The 21,610-nt window shown below is 42.1% G+C and overlaps 1 protein-coding gene across 1 annotated transcript in view; it reads left to right on the forward strand.

Moving 5' to 3' along the window:
* Nucleotides 1-20,563, forward strand: part of CUL5 (cullin 5) — a 271,181-nt gene extending 250,618 nt beyond the window's left edge. Inside the window, exons 18-19 of the mRNA XM_030200261.1 lie at nt 908-1,031; nt 19,102-20,563. Of these exons, the coding sequence (XP_030056121.1) occupies nt 908-1,031; nt 19,102-19,296 (319 nt within the window). The 3' untranslated portion in view covers nt 19,297-20,563. The remainder of the gene's footprint in view (nt 1-907; nt 1,032-19,101) is intronic.
* Nucleotides 20,564-21,610: the final 1,047 nt, after the last annotated feature.

The raw sequence follows: 21,610 nt of genomic DNA on the forward strand, positions 1-21,610 counted from the left end.
CCAGAGCCTAAACAATAGCGTAGCCAGGAACTTTTTACAGGGGTGTGTCTCCCCCCCCCCCCCGTTCCACCGCGTCCCCCTGTCCCAGCCCCCCTGCCGCCACCGCAGCCCCTGTCATCCCATCCCCCCTGCCACCACCGCAGCCCCCTGTCATCCCATCCCCCCTGCTGCCACCGCAGCCCCCTGTTGCCTTCCCCTTCGCCACCACCCCCACCCTAAAATCCTCTCGGCGTCTTCACTTGACAGTGGCACTTGTAGGCTGCTGCCAGGTGAAGACACCAAGAGATGAGGTTCCCAGGGAGGAGTGTAGGGAGAGATGAGAGTGGAGAGTAGTCTGAACCTGGTAGAGGTTGCTCAGGTCTTTTCTCTTCTGACATATAAATAAAAATAAAAACTAATGTAAATTAAAATTATAAGGAATAAGTTGTAACAAAAACAGTGGATAAAACCTTTTGTACGTATTATAGGTTTTTTTGCAGCACATGTGCAATTGTTTTTGTTTGTACTTCACAGCAGTATAAGCACATGTGTAGTTGCAATTTGTTTCAAAGTATCTAGTGTTAGAGAATAAGTTGTTGTTTATTGCTTTCATTAGGGAGCCATACTATTTTCCCGCCTCCTAGTTTGAGAATTGTCTTTACTCCAGTTCAACAGGTTGATTTGTAAGCTGTGTTGTACAATCAGCTGAAGAGCAGCATTCAAAGTGGCATATTGGGAAACCATTGCACATATTCAAAAGCTTTCCAGGAAATCTTTAGAATCATTATCCATCTTTGCATGTAACCCAGGTCACATGACTGACCATTGAGGCTTATTGTACTAATAACAACAGAGCAATTATTACAGATGAGCAATTACATTGTCCAGGTCCAGATAGCATAGTTTCATATCTATTGCTCTATTACAGAAAAAATGCAAAAGTTCAGAAGAGAGGAAAAATAAATTTGATTGGACGGTTACAACTCACTACTGAAAGAATGAGGGAAGAAGAAAATGAAGGAATAGTTCAGCTAAGGATATTAAGGACCCAGGTTAGTACACTTTTGAACACAAAATAAAACCATGTCAATAAAATTTGTTTTTTTGTCAGATTCAGCAGTTTCTTACAGGAAACCAGCAATATGCTACCTCTTCTGGCTTTTGATATCTGTCTCTTTTTGCTCTGTCATGGATCTTCAGTACCATAGACTACATCCCTTGGTGAAGGCTTGACCCCTTCTCCCTCCTCATAATGCTTGGAAGTTGTCAGACTGGTCTCAAACTTGTCTGGCAGCACGCAGTAACTGCAGGGATAGAGGTGGCTGACCTGTACTTGTCAGCTTCACCCTCTCCTTCTGTGTAGAAAGCAGAGCTTGCAAGATCACAGCAGCTTCTAACTCCTTGCAGTTATACTGCACACAGCTGCCTGAACACCCGTCACCTACTTTGGGAGATGAGAAGCCCACAGGAGGGAGAAGGAATTGATATGGAGAGTGAGCAGAGAAGATATAGAGGCAGAATGCAAGAACAGAGTGAAGGTCCATGATCCTCCTTTCACTTTTATCTTCCTTTCTATTTCTCCCTTCTTCTCTTGCATATGTAAATTTAAAAATGCAGAACACACAATCCTCAGAATCTGAGGATGCAACAGAAGTTTAGAGTCCAGTTGCATCCCTAAATATCTCACTTCTGATCGAACAGGTACCAAAGGAGGAACATAATCTGTCAATTTGTTCACTGTAAGTGCCTCAGACTTGAAGAAATTCAGTTCCAAACCATTGTCAGCTAGCTAAGTATGTGTAGCAGCAAACTGAGATATTCCTTAAGTCAAAAGAAGTTGCAATGTGTGAGGCTGAGAGACTTGGATCAATGAGTGTTTGAGAAAAGTTCAAGATTAATATGCTGAAAGCTATCCTTTCTCTCCTGGATCAGGAAGATTATGTTCCATGGATGTCAAAACCTGTATACTCATACTTGATTAATTCCTTAGAGACGTTTCTCTGTTACCTGGAAGGTGATTACTGCTCACCTTTTGAAGGAAGGGAATTTTGTTTTCTCCTATCTAGACAATTGATTAGTGAAGGCCTCATTTCCTGAAGAGGCTAGTCTCTTCAAATTGTGATTTGTCTGCTAGTCACTAGTTTTTATCATAAAGTATCCAGAATCAATCTTGCAGCCATTGCAAGGACATCAGTACATTGGAACACTATAAATTCCAAGGTGGAAAAAACTACTACTACTTATCATTTCTATAGCGCTACTAGATGTACATATGGCTGTACACTAGACATAAAGAGATAATCCCTGTTTGACAGAGCTTACAATCTAATTAGGGACGGACAAATAAGAGATAAGGGAATTACTAAAGTGGGAATGATAAAACATGGGTACTGAACAATGAGTGAGGATTAGGCATTAAAAGTAGCATCAAAAAGGAGGGCCTTTAGCCTAGACTTGAAGATGGCCAGAGATGGAGCTTGTTGTACTGGTTCAGGAAGTCTATTTCATGCATATGTTGCAGCAAGATAAAAGGAACAGAGTCTGAAGTTAGCAGTGGTGGAGAAGGGTGAAGATAAGAGAGACTTACCCAATGAACAAGAGTTCCCAGGGAGGTGTGTAGGAAGAGATAAGAGTGGAGAGTTACTGATTTGCCGCAGAGTGAATGCACTTGTAAGTCAATAAGAGGAGTTTGAACTGTATGCGGAAATGGATAGGGAGCCAATTAAGAAACTTCAGGAGAGGGCTAATATGAGCATAGCGACACTGGCGAAATATAAGTCATGCAGCAGAATTTTGAACAGATTGAAGGGGAGAGAGGTGGCTTAGTGGGAGACCTGTGAGAAGCAAGTTGCAATAGTCTAGGCAAGAGGTGATAAGAGTGTGGATAAGGGATCTAGTAGTGTGCTCAGGAAAGGATGAATTTTGGTGATATTATAGAGAAAGAAACGACAGGTTTTAGCAGTCTGTTGAATATTGTGCAGAGAAGGAGAGAGAGGAGTCAAAGATGACCCCAAGGTACAAGCTGATGAGACAGGGAGGATGACAGTGTTATCCAGAGAGGTAGAGAATGGGGGAAGAGGAAAGGTTGGTTAGGGGGAAAGATAAGAAGCTCAGTCTTGGTCATGTTTAGTTTGAGATGGCGGTGAGACATCCAGGCTTCAACATCAGACAGTCAGGCTGATACTTTGGCCTTGATTCCTGCTGAATTTCTGGTGTGGAGAGATAGATCTGGGAGTCATTGGCGTAAAGGTGATAATGAAAACCATGGGATGAGTCAGAGTACCAAAGGAACAGTATAGATGGAGAAAAGAAGAGAGGTCCCAGGAAGATCCTGAAGTACACCAACTGATAGGAGGATCACTAGAACAGTGATGGTGAACCTTTCAGAGACCGCAAGTGCCCAAACAGCAACCCAAAATCTAATTATTATTGCAAAGTGCCAACAGGGCAATTAACCGGAATAACAGAACTTTAAAGCATTTGGCATGCTTTTGAATAATTAATGTGATTTTTTGCTGTTGCATGCATGCTGATAACTTGTCTAACCTTGGTTCATACTTTCCTCTCTCCCCTGCCCTCCCCTCCATCCACCCACCTATGTCCAGCAACATTGTCAAAAGCAGCAGATAGAGAAGGATGAGGATAGAATAGAGACCTTTGGATCTGGCCAGGAACAGGTCATTGGAGACTTTAGCAGCGTTGTTTCAGTTGAATAAAAAAAAGCCAGATTGAAGTGAATTAGGAATAGCTTGAGATGAAAGAAGGTCAAGACAATGGCAGTGAACAGCACGTTCAAGTATCTTGGATAGGAAAGGGAGGAGGGAGATGGGGTGATAGCTGTAAGGACAGGTAGGGTCCAGTGAAGGTTTTTTAAGGAGTGGTGTGTGACTATGGCATGTTTGAAGGCATCAGGAACAGTTTGCAGTGGAAATTGAAAGATTGAGGATATGACAGATAAAAGGGATGACAGTAAGAGAGATAGTGCTAAGTAGATGGGTGGGAATAGGATCAGAGGAACAGGTAGTTTCGAGGAGGAAAGAAAAAAATGTGCAGTCCTCTTCAGTGATTTCAGAAAAGGAGGCGGTTTGAAGGAGGGTTGAGAGAATGGACTAAGGGAAGGAGAGGTGGAGGTGACATGGTTGAGAATTCAAGTTTAATCTTGTGAACCTTATCATGAAAGTACTCCAGCTAGAGTCTGGGGATAAAGTGAAGGGGGAGTTGGAGGTGAAGGCACTTTGAGGAGAGAGCTCAGTGTGGCAAAGAGATGTTGAGGGTTTGAGCCAAGAGAATTTGTCAGCTGGATGTAGTAGTCTTGTTTGGCAAGTGAAAGAGCAGACTGGAAGGAGATCAGCAAGAATTTGAAATGTATGAAGTCAGCATGGGCACAGGATTTTAGGCAAAGGTGTTCGGGAGAGTGGACACAGGAACATAGGTAGCGGATTCTAGAGGTCAGCCAAGGCAGGGGTTTGGTATGCGTTATAGAACGGGGAATGGGAGGAGCGAGAGTATCCAGAGCAGAGAAAAAAGTAGTATTATAGGAAGAGACAGCCTTGTTGACAGACTTGGATAACATAGTGGTTGAGAGAAGATTTGAAACATTGGAGGTCAGAGTAGAAGGGTTAATAGCCTGAAGATTCCTAAATGTATTGGTTGAGATTGGACGGGGTTGGGGGGGGTGTTTAAGTGTGAAAGTTATCAGATGATGGTCAGAGAAGGGAAGAGCTGAGGCACATATATTAGAGAGTGAGCAGTTGGATAAGGAGATAAGATAAAGACAGTGGGCATTCTGGTGAGTGGGGGTAGTGGAGCACAGTTGAAGGTTGAAAGAGGATGTTAGTGAGAAACTGAGAAGCAATAAGAGTCAGAGGGATCATTAGCATGAATGTTAAAATCCTCAAGAATGAGGGAAGGAGATGAAAGTTCAAGAAAGAAGGAAAGCCAGGCATCAAAGTCAGTAAGAAAGGAAGGACTTATGAGGAGGTCGATAAATGACTGCTACTCGGAGAAGAAGAGTGAGTAAGTAGCCGGATGGACTTTGAAGGAAGAAAAGCAGTGAGACTGAGGTGGAAGAAGAGGTTGAAATCTACAGGAGAGTGAAAGTAGTAGCATGACACCACTTCCACGGCCAACCAGGCGAGGAGTATGGGGAAAAGGGTAACCTCCATGACAAAGGGCCGCAGCTGAAGCAGAGTCTTCAGGGCAGAGCCATGTCTCAGGGCAAGCAGATGGAGAGTATGAGAGATAAAGAGGCTGTGGATGTAGGAAAGTTTGTTGCAGACAGAGCAGGCATTCCACAGAGCACATGAGAAAGGCAGGGAAGAAGGGAGGAGGAGAGGAACAGAAATTAAATTGGAGAAATCACGGTGTGACCTGCACAAATAGGATGAGATCTGATGTGGAGGATCAGGATTGCGATTGATATCCCCAGCAGAGAGCAGGAGAAGGAGCAAGAGAGTACGAGAGAGCGTAGGAGAGGCATGACGTCAGCAAAGAGGGTGAGATGTACACGGATAGGATGGAGATGGTTGAATGGAAGGAAGGAAATGTTGAAGGTTGAGTGACGAGAAGAAGGGAAAGACAAAAGAGATGGTGAGATGATGAAAGCAGAAAGTGGGCAATGTATTCCTGCAGTATACAGTGGGTTTAGATGGAGAAAACAGATTAGGAAGGGATAGTAACAAGAAGAGAAAGTGTACTGGAGCCATAAGAATTAACTGGGAGAAAATATAAAGTGTATAGAGAAAATGCTCCACACACCGAGCAAAGGATGAGGGTGGACCTAGGAGTCACCCCACTGTGAGGATATGCAGATGGGTTGCAAGTCCTCCACATCATCTGAAAGGCAGCTGGTGGGAATGCTGGGCACCTCCCAGCCAAGAAAAGTCATACCAGGGTTAGGCCAAAGCCAGCATTCCTTCCCCTGAGGGCCATGTGATCTTAGCCAAAAGCCACCTGGAGCGAAGGCCCTGGGAAGATTGGGGTGGACCTGGGAGTTACCCCGGAGAAGGCTGTGAGGATATGCAGATGGGTTGCAAGTCCTCTGCAGCACCCTGGAAGCCGTTTGTTGGGAGTGCTAGGCACCTTGAGCGAAGGCCCTCGTGAATTGGATTGGACCTAGGAGTCATCCCAGAGAAGGCTGTGAGGATATATAGATAGATTGGCTGCAAGTCCTCCACAGCACCTGGAAGTCAGCTGGTGGGAGAGCTGGGCACCTCCCAGCCAAGAAATGCATACCAGGGGTTAGGCTGAAGCCAGCATTCCTCCCCCTGAGGGTCAACTGGATCAGAGAGCAGGCACTCTGATTTTTACTCTATTCAAAAGTACAAAGACTAGGGGACACTCAATGAAATTACATGGAAATACTTTTAAAACAAATAGGAGGAAATATTTTTTCTCTCACCAAATAATTAAGCTCTAACTTTTTGCCAGCACGTATGGTAACAGCGGTTAGCGTATCTGGGTTAAAAAAGGTTTGGACAAGTTCCTGGAGGAAAAGTCCATAGTCTGTTGTTGAGACAGACATGGGGAAACCACTGCTTGCCCTGGGATTGGTAGCATGAAATGTTGGTACTATTTGGGTTTCTGCCAGGTACTTGTGACCTCGATTGGCCACTGTTGGCAACAGGATACTGGGCTAGATTTACCATTGGCCTACTACTACTACTGACACAGTATGGCAAGTTCTTATGACAGGGATCACCAGGAGTCCCTTTAGTAGAAAACTTCTTTAGCTACTCCTTGGCATTGTTTGGCTGTATGGCAGCCCGACTTCATATGACTCAACATGCATCAATTCACTGAACAATAAGGGAGTAATTTTTAAAGGGAATGGGACTTGATATACCGCCTTTCTGAGGTTTTTGCAACTACATTCTAAGCGGTTTACATTTATTCAGGTACTATTTTGTACCAGGGGCAATGGAGGGTTAAGTGACTTGCCTAGAGTCACAAGGAGCTGCAGTGGGAATCACTCAGTTCCCCAGGATCAAAGTCCACTGCACTAACCACTAGTCTACTCCTCCACTCAAAGAATGTTTTAAACACAGAAACTTTGTACCAACGAGCTCATATGTGACAGAATTTTGGTATCAGAAGGCAAACAAAAAAAAAAAAAAGGGAAAAAGTTATTCTGCTACGGAACACCAACTGAATGCAGGCTAGTGTCAGATGCTGTCATCATATAGTGTGAAATGGGCTTCCTTTGTAATTACTCTAAGATTTTACAGCAGATAAGGAGAAGTAGTATTCCATTATCCTCAGAGCTCCCTTCCTGTCCTCATCAAATTTGGTTCCTCATCTGTATCAGCTATCGATAGAGATACCAGATCACCTAGGGAGTACCCTTCACCAATAATTCCAGATCAAGAAAAGACTCTACTTGAACATTCATTCAAAAGCAGTAATAACATAGATGTTAAAAACTGGGTACCATTTTTACAACTTCTTAAAAAGGTAATCCTAACAGTTCAAGGAAACAATGCACTAAAAATTCATATAGCTTCAGGCAGAAGAGGTTCTCTGCATGGGGCGGTCAAGGAAACCATTTAAAACCTGCTCAGCAATATTTAGGTCACCTTCATGTATTTATTTAAAATAGTAGTAGTCTGCTTTTCTCAACAGTTCCTGTTCAGATCTAAGTATTTCCTTGCTCAAGTGCATCTGAATGTTATAGTTGATTAGCTTATGCAGATTAATGGAACCCTGTCTAAAGTCATCTATTACTGACCAAGTTCCTGAAGGGTTATGCATATAAAATCCACAATAAAGAGCTCTATCCATAGTCATGAGAAACAGCACATACAAAGTTTTGGCATTGATAAGTCTGATACATCAGTATCAGCATTGGTCTCTGTGACTCCCAGAGCTGCATCGAAACACTGGTGAAGCATTGACGACAAGAGTGTCTCAGTCACCCTTGACTTAGTGTCAATAGAAGCCATCAGCTATGGTAATCATCCAGCCCCCTTCCAAGGAACAGGAAGGATTCGTCCTCATCCTTATCAGTGCTGAGGGACAAGGATGCTGGATGTCAGGTGAAGGCCAATATTTATCAACACTGAGCCTCTTCAGAGCATTTTGCAAGAGCACTGAGGCACCCAGATCACTAGTGTTCTTGAAGTGTCCCTGACACGAAATACCGTCCTTCCTCCATGGTATCAGTGGGGGTGTTGCAGCAGCCTCCGTGGAGCCAATACCTGCTCCCAATACACCTCAGATAACTCAGGAGGACATGGTCACAGACTGCTATACCCCGCTTTTCTTGATGACAGTCTTCATGGAGCAGCTCATGAAAAGTTCAAGAAATACTTGGGGTGCTTCTTTTCGTGGTGCAGAGCTGTTGCTTTGACATTGTCAATTCTGAGGCTCAGGATGATTAGCTGATACTTGAAACTCATTTGCTGCCTGCGGGAAATGCATCGATACAAAGGGCTTCAGAGCTGGTGAGGGACTGTATGAATAGTGGGACGAGCCCCTATTCTATAGGTACTTCTATATCAGATAATCACACAATAGCAGTTACTCTGGAACATGTATCTAGAGGATGAGTGTACCTCTTATTTGGCCGTTAGGTTCCTGCCAGGCTGGCTACTAATGAAAGGACAAATTCCACAAATGGGAATATATTATTTATTATAGATAGCAAATAAACAATGTGGCAAAATGCAAAGCAAGTTACAAAAATATTCTTGTGCACTACAAAATAATGATTATTACACCAATAGAGCTATGTAAATAAAGATATATGATCACACTACTAATATCTTAAGGAGAGTATGAGAAATTACACAATTTATATATTGTGCAAATTACACACCTAGCAGTGAGTTATGCTACTAACCACAAATCCTGAGACAAACCAGCCCTTCACAGACAAAAACTGTGGACTAACTATACCCTGAACTATAGGTAATAAAACCTGCTTCTGTTATCCTGCAGTCATTGCAGATTTCCAGTGGAGTGAAGAATCGATTCCTCCATGAGACTCTAGCAGAATTCTCTGCAAGTCTATCTCAGTCCAGGAACTAAAGTCCAAGTGTTTACTCTGTATACTGATTACACAGTCTTTCTGGTAAGGCCTTAGTGTTGCAGCGGAACTAACCTTGTCAGCTTTTATCACAAGGAATTCAGTTCACTGGTATGTTTAGGAAAATCAGTTTCTGTAGCGCCTTTCAGAGATCTGTCCATCAGAATTCATGGTGGGGACAATGCAAGGCCTGTGACCGCAAAGAAACTCTTATCAGTCAAAAGTCGGACGGTAGCAACCTCCCTCTTGATTTCAGATATACTCCTGGAGACATTTTGTCTTCTGTGAGGTAAGCTCCTCCGCTCTTCCCAGGAGATAACTGGAGGCTAATTAGTAGTACACAGCGTGTTCTTGGATGAATCATCATGGGTATGCCAAGCAGTATTTTTTCCTTTGTAGAAAGCTGTCTCTGATGGTTTCAGATGTATTCAGGGCACAGGCTATAGAATCCATATTAGTTGGTAAAAGATGGTTCAGGCTTAGCAGGCCTCAGACTAGCAAAGGTGAGAGAGCAGGAAAATACCCTACAGCACCATAATGGTGTTGATCTCCATACCAAGAAGAAAGCTTCCCCAGCCCATTGGGGATTCCCAGTGCCTCAGTACCTTCTGCCCAATCCTGGTCAAGCTTTCGAGGCATAGGGTATTGAGGCACTGGGAATCTCCAATGAGCAAGGGAAGATTTTTTTCTTAAAAGTACTCAGGAGAAAATGTCTCGATTAAGAGCACTCCTGGGCATCTGAAGAAGAGCCAGGAATCTTCTCAGAGGAGGGTTCACTGATCTTTCATCAGATCCCCTTCTACCACATGAGAGACATAAACATCCCACAGTGGAGTTCTTGTTCACTGAGTTAATCAAAGGTAGCTCAGAACATCTCATTTTAGTTAAAGATGGTGGAGGAATCCAGGCAGAAACACTGGGCATTCTATAGTTCCTTAACATCCCCCCACACACACACACTCAGGAAGCTGTGACAGGGCCCATTCTTAGAATCCTGAAGGAATTACAGATGACAGTTTGAGAGAATCCCCCTCCCCCTCTGTTAATAAGATCGACTCCATGTGTAGAGTCTAGAAGGCTACAGGATTTGGGAAACTGCAGCTTCCTTACCATTCTAGGGTGATCAAATCCACTCTCAAAGAGTCAAGAGTACAAAAGCTCGCTCCTTGGCACTTCTGGGGAGAGAAGCAAGGAACTGGGAGTCCTTTGGAAGAAATACTTCTGAATGCTGTTCTCACATCCCCCATAGCATCCTACCAGCTATTTATGAGCATTTACTGTACTTGCAGAACATTGTGCACTGTGCAGCTGCATTTGCCGACACTCTCCTTTAAGAGAAGGCCAATGAACTCCATGAGCCAAACTCTCCACCAGGACAAGATTCTTGACGAGTCCGTTTAATGTCTTACAAAGAGTCCTTTACATAGTGCTATAAGACGCTCCATCTGTACAAGAAAAACACCTTTAAGTGCCAATCATGTACATTCGGTCCATGTATCTGCTTCCAGTGAGCAGCAATGACAATCCCATTGTCTGCTCTCCCCTAAATGAAGGCTCCCAACAAATAGTTGCCAAGGTGGAGACCTTCCCTCCGCTCCCTCAATGTCTCTGAGTCTCAAAGGATTTGCAGCAGGGCTTGCCTCTGCCGTATAGAACAAGAGAGCAACAAAATATGCTTCAAAGGTATATTGGTACAAAAGGATTGCTCCACATGAGTGGCTAATTTATTCTTCCCAAGCTCCCAATCTAATAGTAATACCAATGTATATTAGGCACTGCCCTACCTCCCTGTGCTGGGCTGCTCCATAAGATGGTACGTGCTAATCGCGGATGTTTCCCTCCCCAGATAAAGGGAAAAAAAAATCACATTGCACATTTTGCAAGAAACATTCTTGGGATTGCAGTAGGCAATGTTTGAAATAAAAATAACAACCGGGGTAAAATATTAGTATTTAATACAGAAATATGCCCACAACATGAAAATCACAGCCCTTTCCAGTGACCCAAATCACCCCGAACCTGTTGTAGTTTGAATAAGTCCCCAAAAAAGGTGTCAAGTCCCAAGGGAGCATTATCCCTAGATAATGAATAGCCAAGCAGTCAACTTGAAACTGAAAATTCTGCTGTAGAAGTGCCTCATCCTTCAGCAACGTGATAATGCCCAAAATTTCTGATTTCCTCATATTAACCTTAAACCCAGCCACCTCCCCATAAGAATTCAGTTTCCACCACAACTATCGGCAATGCCAATACAGGGTCTTGTATATATAATAAAAGATCATCAGCAAAAAGCGCCAACTTATTTTCATAGGATCTCTATTTGAATACCCTTTCCATCAGAATTTTCCCAAATGTCTTTATTGACAACGCAAAAAAGTAGCGGAGACGGGACATCCTTGCCGTGTACTTCACCACACTGAAAAAAACAGTGGAATAAGACCATTGACTTTAACCCTGGCTACTGGTGCCTTTTAGAAGGCTTGAACCCAAGAACAAAAACTAGTACCAAAACCAACTTGGTCCATCACCAAAAAAGGCCCAACACACCCTATCAAATGCCTTCTCAGCGTTCAAGGTCAATAAGACGATCTTGTCTGGAGTCCACTGTGCTCCCCATATCAAGTGGAGGGCCTGTGTACATTGTCCCCCTACCTGGCGCTTTCGAATACAACCTGACTGGTCAGCGTGAATCAGGTCCGGGAGAACCCTGTGCCAATCTATCCGCCAGAATTTTTGCCAGGAGCTTAACATCTAAATGTAAATTGAAATGGGCCTATATGATCCACAATTTGTGGGGTGTTTTCCTGGTGTCAACAATACCGAAATTCCTGCCTCTCGGACAGAAGGAGGGAGAGAACCATCATCCATCACTGCCCTCCCCACCCTCATTAAAAGAGGACGTACCTTCACCCGCAAAATGTTTTATAAAAGGCACACAAAAGCTGTCCAACCCAGGTCACTTACCAGATGTAAGTAGGCTTATCCCCCTCCCCCCCCCCCCAATATTTCCCCCAAGTGTAATAGAGTCATCTAATTGAGTTCTCTGCAGGTGTCAAACAAGGGATGGAAAGAGACTAAAGATAGGCATCTATGACCCCAGGGGAGATCTCATCCAGTTGTGCATAAAGGTGTTCACAATATTTTGAAATCTTGATCAGATTTCATCATCTGTAAAGAATGTTGCCCCTTCCATCCCCCATATCCGCTGCACCCCCTGTGTTACTTGGCGGCCTCATAGAAACCTGGGGCCGCCAAGTAACACAGAGAGTGACTTTTTGAATACAGTAACAAAGCAGACTGACACAACGCTTGCCTCATAACTCTACTTCTGCAGTTTGTATCTTCCCTAACTCTCCTTACAAAGTGCATAACTCCCCCAGGAGCTTAAGATCATGTGTCCATTATGTTGCTTCTCAACCGCCAAAAGCCATTTGCGTAACTGTAAAGCAAGAGCTGCCCATTCCCATTTCTTCTGCGCCCCCCCCCCCCCCATTTAATAAGCACCCCCCCTGACCACCACCTTGAGAGAGTCCCATGAAATCCTATCATTCACCTCGCCAGTATCATTAAGCTCCAGAAAACGGGATTATAGATGTGCATACATCTTCACAGATCCATGGATCTCCCAAAAGGGACTCATAAGACACCAAATCCTTTATCCCTAGAGCCCACGAAACCGGAAAAACTGACCCAAACAGGGACATGATCTGAAATATGAATGTTCCCCGTCCCTGCCTCGTGAATGTTTAATCCACATATTCTGATGCACCCAGAGCGAATCCAACCTGGTGTAGGAATCATTAGCATGAGAATAAAATGTATAATTTGTCTGGACGCGTGTAATACCCTGCAACTATCCACTAATTCTACTACTACTACTACTACTTATCATTTCTAAAGCGCTACTAGACGTACGAAGCGCTGTACACTTGAACATGAAGAGACAGTCCCTGCTCAACAGAGCTTACAAACAGGATAAACAAGAGATAAGGGAATATTGAAGTGAGGATGATAAAATAAGGGGTCTGAACAAGTGAATAAGGGTTAGGAGTTAAAAGCTGCATCAAAAAGGTGGGCTTCTAGCTTAGATTTGAAGACGGCCAGAGATGGAGCTTGACGTACCAGCTCAGGAAGTCTATTCCAGGCATATGGTGCAGCAAGTAAAGGAACGGAGTCTGGAGTTAGCAGTGGAGGAGAAGGGTGCAGATAAGAGAGATTTACCCAGTGAATGGAGTTCCCGGGAGGAATGTAGGGAGAGATGAGAGTGGAGAGGTACTGAGGAGCTGCAGAGTGAATGCACTTGTAGGTCAATAAGAGGAGTTTGAACTGTATGTGGAAACAGATAGGAAGCCAGTGAAGTGACTTGAGGAGAGGGCTAATATGAGCATAACGACACTGGCGGAATATTAGTCGTGCAGCAGAATTTTGAACAGATGAAGAGGAGAGAGATGGTTAAGTGGGAGACCTGTGAGAAGCAAGTTGCAATAGTCTAAGCGAGAGGTGATAAGAGTGTGGATGAGGGTTCTGGTAGTGTGCTCAGGAAAGGGCGAATTTTGCTGATGTTATAGAGAAAGAAACGACAGGTTTTAGCAGTCTGCTGAATATGTGCAGAGAAGGAGAGGGAGGAGTCGAAAATGACCCAAGGTTACGAGCTAATGAGACAGGAAGGATGAGAGTGTTATCCACAGAAGTAGAGAATGGGGGAGGAGGAGAGGTTGTTGTCTGCTTTACAGACCTCATCAGTTGTAATAAGGCCTTGCGATGAGGATGGCTATAATCCCCTCCTCCCCTGGAACGATCCAACCTCGCATCTGGAGCAACATTAACATCCCCTCCCCCCCAAAGAAGTCCGAAGACCTGTACAAAAATTGGGCTTGATTAGAATTAGGTGCATAAATATTAACTAGGTTTAATATTTATGCACCTAATATCCCTAAACTGCCAAGCAGCAACCCAGCAACATCTCCCGATTTGTGTCTGAAGATGGGCGCCCTTCTCTTTCGAAAATTCACCTGATGGAGTAATACTGTTTCATATTATCAATGCTGCAACAAATGAGAATCATGCATCCGAAGATGCTTTTCTTGCAAAACAAACAAAACTATCCCATCAAAGTCTCCGCAACGCCTTTAAAAACTTACTTCTCTTTCCATTGTTGTTAAGGCCATTAATATTCCAAGAACCTACTGTTACCTGTGACTGGTTGTTACTTTGAACAGATGGATTATTGAATAAGTTCCCATTCCCCTCCTCCACTCGCATTCTCCCACTAGTCCTTGTCCCATCCCCAACCTCCCCACCCACCCTGTCCCATCCCAACCTATCAGGCTGATCACCACCCCCCTCGATCAGCTCCTCCATTGAGTGTAGACCTCACCAAATCTTGGAATCATGATATTAAGGTCTTTCTAGTCCACCTGTGTTGGCGGGCTTTCCACAGAGTTTGTTTTTCTTTTAGTAACAAAATCTGTAAAGCACACAACAATATCACGTGGGAGACGTCCCTTAGCTGACCCTGGCCCCTGTGAGCCCGAGCCACCCAAAAGCCCAAGTGGGACAATTCCGGATCTCCCTGCAGCAAGGCCTCTGACTCCGGAATCCCTTTGAACCGAAGGTTGCATCAACGGGATCAATTGTCCAAATCTTCAATCTGATCCCGCATCTCCTGTAGCGACACCGTCTTGCGTTTCAAATCTTCTTTAACTGCAGTAACATCCACAGAAAGCACCAACACCGTCTCTTCCATATGGCCAATGTGCGCGCCCAACTCTCCCATTTCCGAGCAAATGCCCACCAAAGCTGCTTATACATCTTGCTTCACGGCGCTATCTCATTTTTGAGCTCCTTAAACCAGGTCATGATGTTTCTTTTCAATATGCCCGGGCCATCATCTTCCAACAGATCAGTGTCCTCAACCTCTGAATCAGTGCTGTCCACCTCCACATTAGGCTTACTGTTTGAGCTCACCATCTCGCCTCCTTTCACGCAGTCAGCAGGATCCATCGCATTGCGGAATCGCTCCAATTTTTTGCGTGAGATCATCGCCAAAGCAAGAAGAAACCCACTTTCACCAACTAAAAAACGCATAGAATCCGAGGAATAACTTTTATTCACCACAGGGAGCTTCGTCTTCAAGCAGCATGACATCACTTCCTCCAGAATTAATATTTTAGTTTGTCTTTCAAGAATCTATAAAATAGATCCTTTGGAGCTGTAGAAAACCTTAGGAAATTGGAAGACTGTACATCCAAATGGCAGATGAAGTTTAATGTGGACAAATGCAAAGTGATGCACATTGGGAAGAATAATCCATATAATCCTGTCCCTTGGGAGGGGACAACTCTTCAGCCTTAGAGAAAAATCTCTTTGGCTGGAATAAGCGAGACAATCAGACTTAGAGAAATACCAATAAAGATTTTGCTTGCTGCATCTATCTAAGTCAATACAAAAGTGATTGTTCCCTCTGGAGCAGTTTTGGTCACCCAGTAAGCAAGATGCTCAGACTGAAATTGCAAAATCTGCTCAGCTAGGCTTTCTCATTCTGCATTTCATGTGATTTCCCCTATTCTAACTTATTGTTCATAAAAGGATATTTCCTGTTTTCTTCATTATACATATAAGGTTATATTCTGCTACTTTTTCTCTTTATACAAAAAAAAGTTATTTCCGGTATTCTTAACAATCTCTCCTGCTCCTATTCACATGCACACTTTGTGCTCATTGGCCATTCCCTTATCTCTCACTCATGATCCCTTCATGCACCAACAGGAAACATATTGCATGACACACCTGACTCCTTCTTTCCTAAACACACATTTGTGGAGGAACATTTCCTCCTTTGGAGGGTCCTCAGCCTCACTCACCATCAAGGTTATATCAATTTTTGTCTGCCATATATGGGCCACATATCTTCAGTTCCTCATGTGTTTCTTCTTGCCATGTGATTTTCTAGCAGTGCATAACATTTGCTATTTACTGAGAAATAAAACTTATGCACTCAATGTACAAGCGGTAGGGAGAAACAAAACTTATGCTCATGATAGCTGATCTGAGTGCTTGCAGACCAAGCAGAGGAAGGAATATACATCCAAATTGTAATTACCTGATGCTAGACTCTGTAGGTACTTCTATATCAGATAATCACACACAAAAGCATTATTCTGGACTCATTTGCTCAGGGATATGACTACCTAATTGGCCCTTAGTTCTGCTAACTAGCTGTACCAATGAAAGGAAGAATGCCACAAGTGGAATAAATAATTATTTATTATAAATATAAAAAATTATATGTGGCAAATTGCAAAGCAAGTTACAAAAATAAACTTGTACTACCAAGAGGTTGGAATTTTTTGAAGCAATCTGGCCCCTTGTAACCTCAGACCGATGGGTTCTGAAAATTGTCCAGGGAAGGTTATTGTCTGCAATTAGAGAATATTCTTCCAAATTGTCTACCCAGAGCATCAAAGTTAAGCTCTCAGCATCAGCAATTGATTACCAAGGAACTGTGTCTTCTCTCTTACAGGCCAATGCAGTCAATCCCATTTCACCAAGGGAATGAGGGAAGGGATTTTATTTCAAGTACTCCTTAATAATGTAAACGATGGGGGAGATTTAATCTCATATTAAACCTAAGAGCCCTGAACAAGTATCCTGGCTGAAGAATAGTTCAAGATTGTTTCCTTAGGTAACCGCATTCTACAAAAAGAGGATGGTTTTGCTTTCTGGACTTGAAGGAGGCTTATATCCACATACAGATACATCCAAGTCATGGGAAGTATCTGAGAGTTGTAGTAGGGTAACACACTTCCAAGAGTCTAGCAGTTGTTGTAGCATCTCTATCACATGAGGGTGTACGTGTTTCTTGGACAGTTGGCTGGTCAAGAGCACATCAGAGCAAGGTAGAAAAGGATCAATACATATGAACATTCAGGTGCTGGAGGGTTCATTAGAAACTATGACATCTCAGCTAAGCCCATCACAGAGCTTGGAATTCAGAGATCCCTGCTAGACACTACTCTAGCATCTGCATTTCTTTCACAGCAGCAGATCTTAACTCTTATTTCAGTAATTCTAGAAATACACAAGAGTCAGTCAGATGTTCAGGATGCTGTGCCACACAGGCTTTACAGTTCATGTAACTCCTATGGTATGCCTCAGTTTCAGGCAGGCTCAATGGACCCTGTCCATCCAGTTGTCATAAGCTACTCTGAACCTTCAGGACATCATGACTCCACTCCGGGACTCACTGTCTTGGTGGATGGTTTAATCTACTCTGACAAAGGAAAATCCTAATGATGAATGCATAAAACCTGGGATGAGGAGCTCATGTAGGAGGGATTCTGCACTCATTGACTGTGCTCTACTCAAGAAAAGTTTCATCAGATAAATTTCCTAGGGCTGACTGATCTGGAACGCTGTACGGACTTTCAGAGATTGATTATTTTATTTTTATTTTATTTATTTGGATTTATTTACTGCCTTTTTGAAGGAATTCACTCAAGGCGGTTATTTTATTTTATTTATTGCATTTGTATCCCACATTTTCCCACCTATTTGCAGGCTCAATGTGGCTTACATGATTATGTTAACATTGTCATACCAGGATTTCAGATATAGTAGAATTGTGCATAGTTTAAGTAAGAGAGGGTAGAAGAAGGAAGGGAGTGATTAGGGTAGTTATAGAGGGTGGGCTTTCATAACTGATTGGGTTGGTGAGGTATATTAGTGAGACAGGGAGAGAACAATATGGTTATCAAATTATTTTAATGCAGATTGACAACCAGGTTTCAAAGTATTATACCAACAAGTAGAGAGATGAATACCTCCTGTGGCAGGAATCACTCAGAATGTGGGCCATCTTGCAAGGGCTGTCCCTCAGAGCCACATCTAGCAGGGAACAATTGTTTGCTAGACAGACTTGAGTTGGATTTTGCAACCTCACAAGTGTTTTCTGAATAAAAACATAGCCCAGAAGATCTTTCAAGAGTGGGGCACCCCCTCGATGGAACCTTTACCACTCACTACAACAAGAAAGTCCGTCAGTTTTGTTCCAGTCAGAGATCACATGACAGGCTAGCCTCAGATGCCTTTTTCCTCCATTGAGAGCAGGGCCTTCTTTCTGTAGTGAAAACTCTTCTGAAATTCAAGTAGGATTGAGTAACATAATTCTGATGGCCCCTTGCTGGCCAAGACAGATATGGTTTCCTCTTTTCATGGAGCTTTCCTTCGGAGAAACTTGGAGGCTGGAATGTTTTCCAGATCTAATCACTCAGGATTGGGGATCCCTTCTGTATCATAACCTTCAGTCCCTAGCCCTCACAGCTTGGATATCGAGAAGGATAGTGGTGGATTTCCTTAAGTTTCTTGATAGTGTGTCTCAGGTTCTGTTGGCTTCCCAAAGAATTTCTATTTTGAGTGATTATGGCTTTAAATGGAATACTTTTGCCGTCTGGTATGAGGGCAAGGCCCTAGATCCTTTTTCCTGCCCTACCCCAAAAAATGCTTGAATACCTTCTACATGTGAGAATATATCTTGCTTGGCCTTGGAGAAAACAGTTACTTACCTGTGGCATATTATCTCAGAGGACAGCAGAATACATACTCACCCATCTCCCCTTGGCGTTGATTTCTATTAGCTAGAGACTTTACTGGCTGTGTCTGTATGACAGAGACAGGCAGGCACATACATAATGCGTAGTGAACTCTCTCCGTATGACCAGATGTACATGTGTATGGATCCTTGTGCATTCTTTTTGCTGAACTGTGTAAGAGCAATTTTCAAACACACAAGTTTTCTGTCTACATTGCTTTTCCTGAGTAAATGTCTGAAAAATATCTACTAAATATTTTTCTTTCCAGAAAAATAAAAATGAATAAATTGTCAAATGTTTACCCTTCCAGGAACTATCTGCTTTTATATACTTGTTATAGGTCCCAATAGAATACTGTATTTTTTATTTTATGATTATAATTATCATGTTTTATTTTACTTGTCCCTGAGTCTTTGAGAAGGGTGGATAAATCAAGATTGAATGAATGAGTGATTGCATAAAGTTGAATATAATTTTAAGTTTCACAAATGCAATATTTTATTTCAGGAGGCTATCATTCAAATAATGAAAATGAGGAAGAAGATTACTAATGCACAGCTTCAGACTGAACTGGTAGAAATCTTGAAAAATATGTTTTTGCCCCAGAAGAAAATGATAAAAGAACAGATTGAATGGCTTATAGAGCACAAGTATATCAGAAGAGATGAATCTGACATCAACACCTTCATATACATGGCATAATGTGAAGACTTTTGGGAGCAGTTGGAAACACAAGTTAAGGTTTGGTTGGATCAGATGACTTCAAGAATTTGTGCTGGGAATAGACTTCTTCTGCTCTCCTTGCATAAATAAAAGAACCCCCCGCCTTACCTTATGAAAGGACTCAGTTTTGCCAATTCAGCTAGCATGATGGCCTTCCCTTCATGTTGCACACTTTTAACAGCATGCTGTTCTGTGGGAAGTGAGAACCTCTTATGAGCTTTTAAAGGTAGATTTATTTTACATTCAGCAGGAAGATTACAGGTTTGTTTGTTTGGTTGGTTTTGTTTTCTTTAGATACACCTTTTCTGCACAAGGAATTACAGATATTTATGCACTGAGAAACTGCTGTTTTCTTTATAACAGAAATTCAATTAGGACTAGACACAGCACTTTCACTTTGTTTTTGATGCCTGGGTGGTCTTCTAGATGACACGTTTGAGAAAGCAGAGTTTAAAACGCATCACAATTGGATATATTTTAGTATCAACCTGCTGGCTCAAGCAGTGCTTCATTATAGTGGTTGGATTTTATTGCAACAAACATAAAAGTCGAAGGTGTGCTAATATATTTTCAGTTGGCAAACATTGGCTTTCCTTTAGGAAGTGATTTGATTTGCATTGTTTTGCTGTAAGCATATGGATATGCCCCATCAATTTCCTCCTTACCAAGCCAGAATGGATCATCATTGAAACAAAAATGAAGCTTTTTTTTATGTGCCGCTTGTGTATAACTATAAAAGAGAAAAAATATGTCTTTTATACAGATGGGTCTACTTAAAAAAAAGAAAAGAAACTATTTTAGTTGTATTCCTTTCTATGTTCACAATTTGCATTCAGTGTGGGTTTATTTGTAGCAACAGGAAAATAATATAAATGTATTAAAGTAAGTTCATGCACAATACTTGTGGATTTGAAATGTAAAATGATGTAGATCTCTCTTTTCTCATGTTTTTTTTCATCAGTTCTTCTCATTTACATGCCATAATTGATTTGGCTTATTCAGTTGTATAATGCTGGCAGGTCCTTTACAGATCCAATAGCTTTAAGGAAATGTCTGATTTAAAAGGAAATGTCAAAAATGGGGGTAGGGGAGGAAAGCCAAACCATAGTGGCAGAATTGTTGACACTAGAATTTTAATTCAAAATTATATGGTGCTTAGTGCATTGCCAGCTTCAGTGGTAACAAATGACATTTAGGGCCCTGTTTATTAAGGTGTGCTACTGTTTTTAGCACGTTCACAAAATTAGCGTGTGCTGTATAGGCACCCATAGGAATATTGTGGGCGCCTACATAGCATGTGCTAATGGTTAGTGCGTGCTAAAAAACGCTAATGCACCTGTAGCGCAGCTTCGTAAGCTGGGTCCTTAAATTGGGAAATGTAAAGTTTGCTACAACAGAAATAACAGTAGTAAGGATTGAGTTTTCATTTGTGCAGCACTACATGTTCACTAATTAAAATGACAGTGTAAAAATATAAAGGCCGAGTAGGGATGATTGGGGGAAATCAACAACTATTTTGGAATCTAGAAGCAAATGTTTAGTTTTGGTATTTCTATTGTAATTTTGTTAAAAAGTGTTCTTATTTTTGCATATTTAAAAATGCCCTACATGGTTTCTAGTTAGCTTTAGGCACGTTTTACCCCTGAATGTCAGTTAGAAATATGTGGAGAGATGAACTGCTTAACTATTTGTCATAACTGTGTTCTTTTTATCAAGCCCATGAACAGGTGCACAATATGATTTATTCTCAAAAGATGTATAAAGAATTGAAATGCCATTAATTATCAAAATATTTGTGGTTATTTTTAAAAATCGTCTTTGACAAGGTGCCTATATTTTTCCATCATTCTTTATATTTTGGAAGAAGGTTTATTCTGAAAAATCACACCAGCAATTTGCTGAAGATGCAGGATCGCTTTTATCATCCTTTTATCAGGTCAGTTTCACCAAAATGCACTTAACACTGTTTTTTGTGAGAATTGGAAGGTTCACAGTATTTAAAAGGAAGTAATAGTATAAATTTAAAAAAAATTCTTCTAATGCAATATGGCAACAGTGCACTTTTTAATAATGAAGTTAAGCTTAAAATGTTTATCTCCAAAGACCTAGCTAAAAAGGTGCTGCATTAGATATGAATCTGACACATACACTGCCACGGTAAGTCCTTACAGTAAAATTGTTTGGTCAGACACAACTAAAGCCAGGGAATAAATTATATTTTTAATGCTAGTTTTCAAAAGGTTTAGGGACATTCTTAGAACCTTATTAATCCATTAAGAATTTTTGCGTTTGA

The sequence above is a fragment of the Microcaecilia unicolor genome, chromosome 4 (genome assembly GCF_901765095.1).
Source record: "Microcaecilia unicolor chromosome 4, aMicUni1.1, whole genome shotgun sequence".
NCBI lineage: Eukaryota > Metazoa > Chordata > Amphibia > Gymnophiona > Siphonopidae > Microcaecilia > Microcaecilia unicolor.